The sequence below is a fragment of the Pimephales promelas genome, chromosome 13 (genome assembly GCF_988280905.1).
Source record: "Pimephales promelas chromosome 13, fPimPro1.hap1.1, whole genome shotgun sequence".
Taxonomy (NCBI): Eukaryota; Metazoa; Chordata; class Actinopteri; order Cypriniformes; family Leuciscidae; genus Pimephales; species Pimephales promelas.
Window position 1 is genome coordinate 21,966,494 of NC_142781.1, and position 15,022 is coordinate 21,981,515.

A 15,022-nucleotide genomic window follows, 5' to 3' on the forward strand; every position below is an offset into this window, starting at 1 on the left:
CAGAGAAACAAGTGTGCAGCCTTCATTAGAATATTGTCTTTGAACTTCCGTCTTTTTTTTTTTTTCATTTTTTTTTTACTTCCGTCACTCTCTAAATTTCTATGGTATCGCTGTCGAGGAGTAATTAGCTGGTGAAGTGGATTTACTTATTGTAAAGTTAACGAAAGTTTTCATGAGGATTGTACTGTTTAAAGCAGATGTCTTAACCAATGTCAGTAGACCGAGACGATTTTAAATCGAGCTGTTCATTCATAAATACGTAAGATTGCTGTGAAAATACAGACCGGAAGACAAAAGACAACGAGTGCAGCGCATAAAGGGGCAGGGCTACATAAGGTCTATAAAAGACCAATGATCAGGGACAGTGAAACCACAGGCAGTGCATCTTCTCTGGGACAATACAGTAAAGTTTGACAAACAACAGTTGTAAAAAGTCATAAACATAAAGTGTGAACCTACCTTAAACATTATACATTTTAGTTTAAATGTTGGTTTCAAATCTGTACTTAATTAAAGATTAATTAATAATAAGAAATCATCCCATCCCATCTGTCCATTTAGTTCATTAGATTTATGAATCCAAGCTTACAAGTATATCTGGTGTTTAATATGCATTCATGCATATTTAAAAGCATGCCCACAAAGTTTGCTGTTCATCTTTGGCCCGCCTGAAAAGCATTGCCCTGTGTGACCCCTCCAGGCCTACAGCGACGGCGTCTGATTCCAGCTCCTCTGCCAGACACCTCTTCTCTGGGCAGGAAGGTTGGTGCAGCAGGCCAATGGGTTGATCTACCCCCACTGGGGGGTACTATAAAGGAACCCTTTGAGATCAAAGTGTATGAGATTGATGATGTGGAACGTCTTCAGAGACGGAAAGAAGGGTTGGCAGAGGTAAGATGCGATTTGTATGGTATTTGTTTCTCATTCTGCTTTAATTCTGAAGTATACCAAAAGTCTAGAGAAATAAAAAACTGTGAATGTTTTCAAGTATTTTATGTCATGCAATGGTAAGCCATTGGTTAAAATAACTAGTAGTGTTATTATGAGGCTAGAAGTGGAGTAGTAGATATTTCCCCTTTGTCTAACTTTTTAAATGAATATTTGAAGAGTTCAGATGCAAAAGCCTCTAAATGCCATTTGAAATTTTCTCCTTTAATGATGATTTTTATCAAACTTGTTTATTTAAGTTCAGTAATTTCACTTAAATAACAATTAATAGGTAATTATCATTGCCATTTAAGTGAAATCACTGAACATAAATATACAAGCTTGATAAAAATGATCATTCTAGAAGAAAATTTCAAATGGCACTTAGAGGCTTTTGCATCTGAACTCTTCATTTATTCTTTGTAAAACAAAACCTCAATATGGCACAATCCCAGAATGATGGAGTAAAATCAATTTTTCAATTATGCTGAACTCATTGAAGCATTAGCAACAATTCGGATGCCTCTCTAACATCCTGTGACAAGTACAGTTGTCAGGAATGAAACTTATCTCTGTGACAATTACTTATGTTGGCTAATTGATATTAGATTGCACTAATAACTTTAGTTAGACTGGGATGAATGGGTGCTGTACTGCAAAAAGAAGTGGAAAGATTGGCAAAGGTCTTTTCAGAAAGAGGAAGAGATGGTGAGAGAGATAGAAGGAGAGAGTGCATTGGGGAATGGTTATGGGTGTCTGTGATGAATGAGGTGTGGCTCCACAATCTGTGGCCCGCCTGATCGGTCTTTATGGCTCACTCCACACAGCGCGTCCATGGGTCATTAACTGTTTCTCTGTGAGTTTCTAACCCTGTTCACACAGTCAATTGTGTGGAGAAGACGAGAGAAAAAGACATTAACTGAGTCGAATGGTGCTCTGATTTATTTTCAATTAAGAAAAAAAATCTCAGCTCACATATTAGAGTTTGGCAGTCTGCTCATGAAGAATTAGGCTGTTCACCCTCTTGTTTTATGCGAATCTGTATGTATGTGTGGGGGTTGGAGGTTGTATAACTGCTAGGTTTATTTATGTTTCGTGAAATTAAATCCTATTTTCTGTGGGCATATAGTAGTAACAACAGCTTGAATGAGTTTTTTTTTTCATCTGTAGAGATACTTGCAGATAAGAAAAAGTTATTTAATTTTAATAGTTTGTTTCTTCATTTGCTTTAAAATGGCCGCCTGTCAACGAAGGACTGCACATGACAGGAGAAATCTATCCTGTAATTTATCCTTTCAGTAACCAGTTCCTCTTGAACTTAATCTCACTTTTTAGTCCCAACATGCATCTAAGAAAACAGTGAGTGTTTAACCTGATACTAAGTTTTATTTTCAGCTTTGTCCTAAATAATCTGACCAAAAGGCTGAGGACATGAATCCTCTGTACAGGTTACCAAGCATTGAATCAATTCAGCTTAAGCCACTGCACTTTAAATCGGCCCTGATGAGGGTCACACGTAGTCTAGCAGGTGCTTGAAATAGGTACAAAAGGTTTGTGGTTCACTGTGCACAACTCACACTGCTGTTCCACACTTGCAGGGTCTGCAGTACTTCAACGCCCGCCTTAGGATGCTGGAGAAGAGGCAGCAGGAGATCAGGGAGTTAAGAGCAAAGCATGAGAAGCTGAAAAAGGAGTTGGAGGACGCCAAGTCTCGTCTCATGCTGGACCCCAGCAAATGGATGGGAGAATGTAAGTTCCCAAGTGTATTATTGTATGTGTCAGGGATTTTTTGATTGTTTTTTTTTTGATTGTTTTTATGCAACAACCCCAAAATTACGAGTTTATGAGAGACCCCCTCCTTATTATGGCTATTATTATTTTATGTGTTTTGACTGCACTAAAACCAAAGCGAATCATTAAGATGTTATCTGGAGAATATTTACTTTGTATTAAGCTGGCCAGTTTTTATTTTTTTTTTAAACTAGGGCTGGCCATAGAATAAAATGTGCAATAATTTCTGTTTAAAAAAGAATGAACAGGACGTATTTAAAATTATGTTAGCATATTTAATATCTGCAATTATATTTGATGCCTGACTTATGCTAATTTTCCGGTGTGTTTACAAAATGTGTGCTGTACAATTCTGATGACAATTATCACAAACAAATGTGTGTAGCCTACATTTTGTTTTTGTCACACTTTTGTTTTACTGAACTTAGTGGTGTGATATAAATAAGCAAATCTCCCTGTTCGCACGATTCCACGTCCTTTTAGCCAAAAGGACTTTCTTTTGGCATTTTTACTGTGATGCTCTAGCATGAATCAATGACAGGAATGATTCATTTTACCTTGCATTCTAAACAATATGCATTTCCCTGTAATGTGATTTAGACTAATGGCTCGCTTTATGACTTTAATTTAAGTGTCTGAACTTAGTGCCAGTGGATTTACAAGAAAATGCTGAGGTAATGGTGTATTCACAGAAATGGCTTGAGCATCGACTACTTTGAATTGGTGCCTGAGACGTTGGTTTGCAAGGATGGATGACATTGACTTTCCAGATTATTCTCCTTAAACCTAAACTGTAAAACGATTTGTTGAGGTTTTTGTAGTTGTAATTCTCCTTTACTGTTGCTGCCTTCAACTCTTAACACGTCTACACCAGACATGAGCGGCACGACTCTTGACACAACCGATCCCCAACAGTAAACTGATGCCCCCTTCAATTTCTGATGTACTCCAAGCCCTCACAGTACTTCAGACATAAAGAACAAATATATTTGCAACATTTGCTTTGTCACATCCAGAGTAGACAGCCTTAAAGGAGTAGTTCACTTTTTAAAAAAAAAACTTTTGCTGATAATACTCACCCCCATGTCATCCAAGATGTCTTTCTTTCTTCAGTCAAAAAGAAATTAAGGTTTTTGATGAAAACATTGCAGGATTTTTCTCCATATAATGGACTTCATTGGACTTCATAAATGCTACCAGACTGTGAATAAGGGTCTTATCTAGCAAAACGATCAGTCATTTCAAAAATAAATAAAAATGTTAAATTTGTTTAACCACAAATTCTCACCTTGCTCTGTTCTGTGATGCGCGTTCGTGACTCTCCTGTTCAAACTCGTTCATCAAAACGAACAAATCTTTTTTTCGAGTCATTTCGTTCATTCAAAAAAGAAAAATATTTGTTCATTTTGATGGAGTTTGAACAGGAGAGTTAATTACTCAGGAGAGTGAGTAATTTTATTTTATTTTCTTTAAAGTGAACTAATCCTTTAAGTCTCTAGTAGCCACACGTGAGGTCTGTTACTCTATAGCAGTGTGACTTTCCTAGAGCAATAAGAGCTATGTTTGTAAACCTCACTCCCCTGATCACAAGATGCGCTCTAGTAACTGACGCTAAATGGTGTGGTCCCTGCCTCCTTAGCGCCCGCCTCCCACAGTGGAGACCTTAGTTCGAATCCCGCTCCAAGCGGATTGAGTAGGATCAGTTACAGCAGCTGTCAAACAACCAATCACAGTTCGCTTTGTTCAGCTTCATGTTTAGGGGCGCGAAATGTCGATGTCACTACAATAACAGACTAGAGTGTAAAACTCTTGGTAGTGTTTTAAAGAGTCTATGCCTTGAAATTCACATACTGAAAATACAGCGATTAGTTGATCCTGATAAGTGCTCATTGTCACAGTTGTAAACACAACAGATTTCTTCTTCCATGAGAGGGTTTTGCCATTACAGCGGGCTTGTTTCCAGGCGGATCGTTAAAGAATGCAAAATGTCTCCTGGAAATCCTGTAGAATTTAACCAATCAGGTGAAGACTATGAAACTCCTGAACTGTCTCCAATTTTTTGTGCCCTATGCATGTTCAGCCAATGGTCTGTGGGCGTGACGTCTGAGGATGAAACTAGACAGCCTCAAGCTGTTGTAGACATGATGTTAGCTGTAAGAATGAACTCTGAACTTTACTGCATTTAACCTTCAGGCTAACAATCACCAGAATCACCATAACATACTATTCAGCAAACAGTTTATTATTGTAATTCAGGATTTTTTCAAACAAATCCAAAGGCTTTCAGTATCAAATCTGAATCATGTTATTAGTTTTGTTTACTGAGAATGGAAAATTGAATGCCAGCAGCAAAAAAAGCTCTGCTGATTCTCTATCTTTGTTTTATTCTGTATTCACACCTCAGTTTCAGTTATAAAAAAGAATAACAACTATAACAAAGGACCAATACAAGAACCTTGATTCTGCAAAGTATTTGTCTCTGCTTTGCTAGAAGATGCTTTTGTAAACATAAATCACAGGACGTAAAAGAATAATGTAGAGAAAATTTGGCAGGCACATGGAGAGAGCGAGTGTATATCCGTGGCTGTGTGTGTTCTTGAATCAATAAGGTATTATTTTTCTCTTTTGCAATCACTACCTGCCCACTGGCCAGGTGATGTTTACTATTCATCCGTGACTGCTGTCTTGGGTAAAGCTATGATTTGGGCTGTCATGCTGTATAAATCAGCTCCTCTTCAGAGCCCAATAAAATGAGAATGGTGTTTCTGCAAGCCCATCTCCTACATCAACCAACTATCACCTGCATAGATTTTTGTTTATGTCTTGAGTGATAAAAATATCAATCTAGGTGTGTCGGTGACATCCTTTTTATGTCACACAATAATGTGGCTTCCTTGTGTTTATTTATTTTAGAGATGGTTTGATTTTTATATTTAATAATCACCCCCACAGACGAGAGATCGCCGTTATTCCTCCTCCTTCAAAATGCAGGAATTCGAGCCAGCGGGCACGCGGACAAAGCTGTTTAGGAATAGGAAAGAGGACGTGAGGAGCGCAACCAAAACTGCACCTAAACACCATATTTGCTGGATTTCAGTGACACTGACAGGTTTCTGACAGGTGGGCCAGAAACGAGACAGAGTCCAATAGCCACGCCCTCTAGAAATAGTTTTTGATCCGAAGAGAAGTTGTTTCGAGGAGGGAGGGAAGGGTAACACATTCGATTAAAGATTATAAGGGTACATGAATTTAAAAAAAAAATGATGTTGTGCACAGATATCGTAAAATTGCATTTCATGATGACTTTTTCACCCTTCTTTTCTTTAGTTGATGTGGACCCTGATCTGGAGCAGGAGTCGCAGACCTACCTGGAGGCTCTAGCTCAGGCCACAGGAGACCTGGAGTTTTGTGTCAACCTATGCAAGTCTCGTGTAATGATGGAGACCTGCTTCGATATCGCAGTGCCCGCGATACCAGGACAGAGTGGACAACAAGAAATGGAGGTGTAAGAGACAACAAAACTGGAGGGATTGAGACTGTCCTGCTTTGAGCAATGCAACGAGTGATGGTATTGAACATACATAGTTAGAAACTCCCTGAAATGCTGAGAAACAAAGAGACAGAATAGAATAAAAACAAGATCGTGACCTGAGATCTTCATTAACGTTACCAGGAAGTGCCTTAAACCAAAAAAAAAAAAATCCCAACTATCTTTGTTTTATGATTGGTGCTATCAGTGAGACCAACATTCCCAAGTACACTTTGAAAAACAAAGTATTTTGCAATGCAGTGCGGTGTATAGTGTATTTATAAGAGCTAAAGTGTGTAAAAATATAGTTTTAGGTAATAAACACAAAAAAGTTGTTGAGAAAAAAAACTCCCCATACTATTGCCTTTTCTTATATTTAAATTACCACGATTAGACATGTTCGAATTTAACATGCAGTTCAAGTTTCTTCAGCATCGTGCAAAAATGTGCTTGCCCCTGACAAATGTGATGTCACTTGATTGGATAAAGATGCTGAAGCTGTGGCATTGTCGTCTATCTCATTTAGTTACAGTTGCTCTGCATAATCACATCTCAGATGAAATGTCATTTTCCTTAGATCCAGATCAACTACTTTAACTGATTGTTGCTGGTGGCAGATCAGAAATTAGAGCTCGTCTCAAACACTTCTCAGGACATCGAACTGAAGTGAGTTTGTGCTTTCAGTGTGTTATCATACTGTAATGTATGGATATGTCTGTTCTTCTCTGATCATGCAACATCCAGCATTAAGCTGGTTTCTTTTAATGAAACAAATCCACTGTATCTACCTGAACTTTAAAAGATATGCCTTTCTTCGCTGAAAATGAACTTTGAATATACAAATGGCTATCATCTGTTGACAACTTCACAGCACAGGACTTTCTCCTCTCTGTGTCCAGTGATTTATGTTCAGCCACTGATGTTTGATGATTTAAGTTAATCCTCAAAGTGTCTCTACAGAGAAGTGTGACTGCTGTTTCTCATAAAGAAACAAATAGAAGAGATTATTTGGTTTGGAAAAAGGTTTTAAGTAGAATTTGTGGCTATTTTTTTACAAAGTTTTTTTTTTTTCTTTTTCTTTTTTTTTTTGCTGTTGTTGCTGTTGAATGATTCTTTATTTAAAATAGAGAAAAAAAGACTCAGGCTTTTTTTTTCAAGTTGCTGCATGACATCTTTTATTTGTTCTTTGTAAAATTAATTTAATTTTTCTCTTTGTTTTATAAGTTAGTCTGTGATTTCTACTAATAGTTTACTTTAAACAGATTTGCCGAGCATTTAGACTTTTTCAATGTCTATGACATTTTATCAGTGTTCCTGCTTTATATTGTACAGTTTTTTATCCTTTTTTTAATATCATGTATAGACTCCTTAGTTTGCATTAACATAAAATTATGAATAAAAAGAATGTCGCATCTTTATAATTATTTGTGCAATGTGCAAAGTATTTTCTTTTGAAAGATCATTGATTTTTTTTTTTTTTTTTTTTTCTTTGATGAAGACCAGAGGTCTAGTCACATTAAAAAATATTTTTCACGGGCAAATTAATAATGAATTAATAACGAATTCTAACATTCTAACAAATGATGACTTTTAAAAATACCTGTGCTTCCACATATTTGTTGCATTTTACCAAGTTTTCCGTCAGAGCTCGTAATCATCACTTTTCAATAGGAAAATAAAAACTAACATTTGAGGCAAGAAAGATTTTTTGTTTAAAGAAATGAATACTTTTGTTAAGCAAGGACACATCAAATTGATCAAAAGTAACAGTAAAGACCTTGTTCCAAAGATAAATAAATGCTGTTCTTTTGAACTTTCCATTCATCAAAGAATTCTGGGGAAATATATTTTTATCCCTGTTTCCTCAAAATTATTAAGCAGCCACTGCATTTACATGGACTCTAATAATCCGTTTGTATTCAGACTATTAGCTCAGTCGGTATAAAAAAGTCACTTTTAACCACATCAGTCGGAATGAATTGGGCAAATTTAATTTCGGATTGTAGGGAGTGGTTCTGTTCGATAGTTCAAATCTGTCCGAAACTACTGTTTTTAACACTGAGAATAATACAAATATTGATAATAATAATAATAATAATGTTCCAAGAGCACCAAATCAGCATATTATATGAATTCTGAAGGATCATGTGACACTGAAGACTGGAGTAATAATGCTGAAAATTCAGCCTTGCCAACAGGAATAAAGTAACTGTTTTCTATTTCAATACATTTGAAAATGTATTTCAAATGTCTATAATATTTCACAATATCAGTGACATTTTTACTGTGTTTTTAATCAAATAAATGCAGCCTTGGTGAGCATAAGAGAGTTCTTTCAAAAACGTACAAAAATCTTACCAACCTTTTGAATGGTAGTATATAATGTAATGTATCCATTTATAACACTGTACAATTCACTAGCCAGATGAAAAAGAATACATCTTCCCCTGATCATTTCATATTTGCAAGAGAAGAGACTAAAGTAATGACGGCTTAAGATTAAAGCAATCTTTCACTGTGGACCTGTTTAATTGTTACTGGTCACAAGAGGACAGATAAAGAGATGCTCATACACAGATGGCTGGAGCCAAAACAAATTTGAGAATTTAATCATACCACAGATCGAGCTCTGTCAGGTTTTAAGCACCATAAATGATGGTATACTGGGTTTAGTGATTGATTTATACTCTCGGGCAATGTGAGTCTACAGAATATCATTAGCCATGCCCAAAAGACCTGATACCTTTAAAGGCCAACAGGGTAAATTCCCTTTATGAGTAATTCCATTGGCGGTTTATTCCACCTGCTCTCTCCTGTTCTCCTCAGCAGATGGTCTCATCAAATGTACCGAGATGTTTTAATCAGTCTCTCTGAAGACATCTAGACATTTATTTCATGATGTGTCATAATGTAAACCCTTTCAAATTGGCTGACTAGGCACTCTCAGAAACTGTCCCTGTGGAAATCTCAGAAGAATTTGATCACCCATCATTCCTAAAGTTCTACACATCCCCCAATTGTTGGTCTCCTACAGTACGAACCTTCTATGCATGTCTTTCTGTATCTGCCTCTCTCTGTTCATTATGGATGGGGGAAGGCAGGTTCAAAAGCAGACAATCCAACCCCCAGGCTCTGAATGTGATTGAGTTCTCTGTCACCCTCTGAATATGTGCAACAGAAACGGACAAAATGGAGGTGGAGTCCGTGCTATTTCAATTCCATCCTCTATCACAATGGTACTTCTTGCATTTATATTGAAAACTACCATAAATGGGAAAACACTTTGAAATGCATGATGGAATGCATGAAAAATCAGGACAATGGTGAAATAAACCGCACCAACTATCGCCAAGTGTGCATAAACTGGTATTAATGCACTGAATAATAAAAAAGCCAATGTACGAACGACAAGCTTAGCATAGTTTATTCTAACTATTTTGGCTCACCTGGTTTTAATTCAGCTGTTTTTATGTAATGTGAAGAAATTGTATGTATTATAATAATTCCCACAAGCAAATAACCATTGTTTTGTCAGTTTTTTCCCCCCTGTGTTTTGTTTTTCCGTGTATTGTTTCTCATTTTAATGTTGCTTATATTTCTGGCATGCATTTATCTTTAGGACAGCAAGAATTCTCGTTCTCAAAGCATTGCCTTCTATGATGATTGAGTTTGCCTTGACTCTTTGCCTTTGATAGGGGAGCTGAAGCAGTGAACCAAGCAATGTGAAGTCATATTTGCAATGAACAAGGCTTATTTCCTGCAGTGACAGTACAACCTGTGAGTATGCATTGGTGAGTACAATTTGATTGGCACATAGTGGTGACATGGTGAGGTATCTTTCTATTACTGGCACATTGAAATGTAAGGGTGAATAGTAGCGGGGTTAATTGCTCCTTGTTGTAAGGAGCCAATGTGCCGCCTGTCACGCCTATTGCGTTAAACCCATCAGAGGAAGCATGTGCCCATCAAATGCATTGCAACAGTTGATGTGACTCCCATTTAAGAATAGCTTTGCCTAGCCTGCGGTAATAGTTTTTAAATTCATTTTTTGTTGAGGTGTAGACTGGGCTTGGATATTTCCATTCTTTTTACATATATATCACTTAAGAGACCCTTTGGGCTGCCAGCTATACTAAGTAAAATGGGCTGCTTTAGAAACACCCTGCAAAAGAACAATATTGTACAAACAATAAACTGAAAAAATCTCACTGTCAGAAATTTTCTCATGGAGTGGAGACTATATATCATTTTTACTGTTTGCCGCGTCTTGCCATCTCGGATGAAATGTGTTTATTGACTAATTTCAGTGCAAATTAGCCTTTGCTCTCAAGACGGCCTGGAGCGATCTGTTTTGTTTTCCTTTTCTCAGAGAAAAGGAAACAGAGTACTTGTGCAAATTCCCTTTAAGTTTAATCTTAAATGAACTTGATTATATGACCACTGCCAAAGTGTTTGTGTCAATTAGCTGTCAGTTGCTGTAATGGTACAGTTCGTCCAGCTCAAGATCTGAAGGAAATGTTCAGCATATCTGAACATGGCAATAAGAGCTTATGTTGCTTCAATGCAAATACAGGCAACAGGCAAGCATGACAGAAAAGTGTCCCAGTCTTCATACCCATACAAGCCCATTTATTTGAACAAAAATACAGTGGATACCTTTCTTATATGCTGTGCTCAAGGAAAAATTCTTCTTATTGTAGATTGTGCTGCTTAATATTTTTTTTTTGTGGAAACCATGATAGGCTATATGTAAATTCAATATTCTGTGATGAATATTAAAGTTAAAAAGAACAGCATTTATTTGAAATATAGTTATATAGTTTTAAAAAAAGAAAAAGAAAGAAAAAAGTAAAATAGTAGAGGGTCATCCACAGAAACGTCTCATTATTCATATTTTATTTTTATTATACTTTATATATATATATATATATATATATATATATATGTATATATATATATATATATATATATATATATATATATATATGTATATATATATATATATATATATATGTATATATATATATATATATATATATATATATATATATATATATATATATATATATATATATATATATATATATATGTATATATATATATATATATATATATATATATATAATAAAAAATCTGTTCAATAATGTGTACACATACTCCTGTTTTGGAATCACTCTGAGATAAATAATTTACAGACCTCATTTTATTTGAATTTTATTATGAACTATAAATTTAAACAAAGAGCTACATTTCAGAAGCACAAACATCTATGTTAGAATCAAGATAGATTGTGAACACGTGCACATGCACCAGCTTTGATTTTGCTTTCCTTCATCCTTTAAAATGAGGCTTTTGAGGTTGCCGTTTTAAATCCGTGGCTGATTCCCACGTTGAGCCATTTCTTGTTCCAGCCCATTTACCATGATAATGTCTTTCGTATTGGAATGGAAAAAGCTGCTCTCACATTGAAGCCCACTGGGGTCCTCAAGGAATAAACATGCTTGGACAGACACATGCAGGGAGAAAATCCCTCAAATGGCTCTTGGGATCCTCAAGGTGGAAAACGTGGCTCCATCTGAGACACAACAAGGTCAAATCCGAATGCTGAATGTCCCAAGTTCTTCTCGTCTGGTTTTCATCTTTCCTCTGTATTATATCCTCTTTTTTTTATTCAGTTTTCATTCGTCCTTTCCAGTCCCAAATGCTTTGTTTGTGTTTTAGCTGGCTCATATGGCACTGAATACTTGGCTTTATTTTTGTTTGTCTTTAATGTTTTGTTTAATTTTGTTTCAATGTAATGTTTTTTTTGTTTTTGTTTTTGGAAAGTGCCTTGACCTGCTCTATGTAAAATAGAATACATTTTCTAGAAGATTGGATAATTTGTTATGTTTATTTATTTTTCTTCATTTCTTTATGTTTAAAACTACTTAGTTCACCTTTAAAATAAGAATTCTAGCAAAAATCCTGGAGTAATGGCTTTGTAAAATCAAGACATAATTTATGTGCCTGGAGTGAAAAGACCGACTTCTGCCTTGGATATCAAACAGAGCCCTGGATCTAAGGAGTCTGCAGGGCCTGTCACCATCCAAGGGTCTAGAGCATAACTCGGGAATGAGTTAAAAAAAAGATGGGGGTGGGTGGGCTGTCCAATGTCTCTTCCATCCCAAAGTTCAAATGAACTTTCTCTGCAGGGGGTCTGTGTGTTCCTGCTTCCAGAAAGAAGTTTTTGTTTCTATTCAAAGACCTTGAAGGCATGTTATATTTAAGACATGGCAGATGGAAATGAAGGCTAAACTGCGACAGGAAAAGGGTTGAGGACAATGTGGGAAGTGGAATTGGCCTTTCCTTCCTAATTTATTTCTTCTTCTGTTGTTGGCCTCCTTGGCAATGATATGACCTCTTTTGTTAGTTTGAAGTGCATCACTAAACTGCTTTTCTTTAACTTTCTTTCAGTGGCTATCTAGTTTAAAAACTCAGTGTAACGCACGTAGGCGAGTTAGAGCTGTGCATGTAAACCTCACTCCCCTGGCCTCAAGAGGCACGCTGGCGGCTGTGGTATTTAGCATTCATGTTAGCGCACCCGCCTCCCCGGCCAGAGACCTCGGTTCCAATTCCGCTCGAAGCGAGTCGAGTAGGACTGTTAAACACAAACCAAATCATATTTGGTGCCCGTTGGTGCTAATCGATAATTTGTTAACAAATTCATCACTTACTAAAAAAATTGAAATTACAAAGGCAAATACATTTGCATATGAGCAAGAGCCTCCAGAGCAAGACTTATAGTTTTACATCATTGCACCATAGGCCCCACGCTGGCATTCAGTCACTTAGTCACACAGTTCAAACCACTTGTTTACAACTTTGTACAGACTAAAGAATTAAGGATCCCAGCATCAGAAACAAGTTGATGGTTTATTTTAATTCGCAAAGAAACTTAAGCTGAAAGAGGAAGCAGCCAACTGTATTGGATCTGCTAGAAGCTGCATAACAAATGGTAAGTAAATGAATTTGTAATGCTTTATATTAAAATTATTTTTTTCCTCATATATATATATATATATATAACATTACAGACAGACCTTTTCCTGGACTGTTCCCAGCTGGTGGAATGACCTGCCTCAATCCAAGCAGTGAGTCTTTAGTCTTTATTCTATACTATTTTTTTTGTTGTTTTTGTTTTGATAAAAACAAAAATGAATAACTTGCTATGTGTACTGTGTTAGACTAACCGAGACTTGTTACAGCTTAAACTGTTGTCCTCTTGTTGTCTGATTGCTTAAACTGTTCTCCTCATTTGCTAGTCACTTTAGATAAACGCATCTTCTAAATGATTAAATGAAAATGTCAATAAGTGAACCTCAAGGAACATGTTAGAAGAATAATAATAATAACAAAATCCAAGTCATGAACCCTTTAAAAAAAAGTAACTGTAATATGAGAAAGTTTCTAGACTGACAGCATTCTTGGTGCTGCCTCCTCCTAGCACAGCAAGAAAATCAATAAAGGTTTGCTGTTCTGAATGAGTCTCTGAATGACAAGAAGCTATATTTTGATTAGAACCTGTACACCGTTGCTGACTTTGATGAGGCAGGGCCCAAAAATGACATGAGGGCGAGTAAATATATGATCAGAAATGACAGCTTTCTGAAGCAGCTGTGTCTTCTGATAGGTGTACTGTCACTCAGTCCCCTTCACGCTCGGGCTGTCTCGACAACATATTGATTTGCGAACTCCTCTTAAGTCATCATTATCCCAGGTAAATGGCTCGGCCACTGGGTGCATCTTGCAATGAAGCTGTGAGTGATATTTGACCTTTTTTTCCCGTTTTTTTTTTTTGCTAAGAAACTTTAGTCCGGGTCCATGTTACCAATCTTCTTGACATCCAGCCCGAGAAGCATTTATTTTAATCTTGACATTGTCAGTCGAAGCATGTGGACCCTGAACAATGTGGAAAAGCCGCTGTACCTGCATTGATTCTGTCTTACTAGTGTGACCCAAACAGTTCCAGTCTGCATCTGTATTGCCTCAGAAGTCACTCTTACGGGCACAAAGGAGCTGTGACTAAGAAGATAAGGCAACCATTACCCGCCACGATCCACCGAGCCATTAAGCTTTTGCATTCAGGACACGACTGGCTATCCATTCAACCGTCCTTTTCGCCCAATGTTGTGCTGAAATAGATTCCCCTGTCTCCATCCCCCTGCACCTCAATTAACCACTGCGAGGAGGATGGTTCGGTTGAAAAGAGAGATGAGAAAAGCGTAGTTTTCATACACACTATCCCCTTAAAGATTCAGCTACTGCCTTGAGCTCAGATCAATCCTGGTTGCTCTCCAAGTCTCAAGTCAGACAGCATGTTCTCACATAGGGCAGGCCTGTCAATTGCCAAGACAGCTTTAGTGAGGCTTGCATGTGCTGCCCAACTGTAGCATGAGCAAACGGTTTGAAGAGCAAAGGAGAAATAATTTATGAAACAGTTGAGGTCTCTCAGTATCAAAATCAATGAGAGCTGGGGCCTGAAATTAATAAGCTTCTGACGTAAAGAGGCCGTAAAAAGTCACTCCAAAAAGTATTTGGACATTGATGCCAAAATTACAAATGTATAAATAAAATTTGCTTTATATCCTACATTGCAAGACATTGTAACTTCCGATAAACTGTAAACAATCAACAAAACAGGCTATTTTTGTGTGTATATCTTTAAATGCAAATGAGCTACTGGATATTTGGATTTTTTTAGAGATTAGAGACTCAAGGCATAACCTCAATGAACAA

General features: G+C 36.8%; 1 protein-coding gene across 2 annotated transcripts in view; it reads left to right on the forward strand.

Annotated features, from left to right (window-relative positions):
* The window catches only part of kif26aa (kinesin family member 26Aa), a 74,292-nt gene extending 66,672 nt beyond the window's left edge, over positions 1-7,620 (forward strand). For both annotated transcript variants that reach the window (XM_039693428.2, XM_039693429.2), the window contains 3 exons: positions 701-891; positions 2,526-2,676; positions 6,046-7,620. In XM_039693428.2, the coding sequence (XP_039549362.2) occupies positions 701-891; positions 2,526-2,676; positions 6,046-6,227 (524 nt within the window). In that variant the 3' untranslated portion in view covers positions 6,228-7,620. The remainder of the gene's footprint in view (positions 1-700; positions 892-2,525; positions 2,677-6,045) is intronic.
* Positions 7,621-15,022: the final 7,402 nt, after the last annotated feature.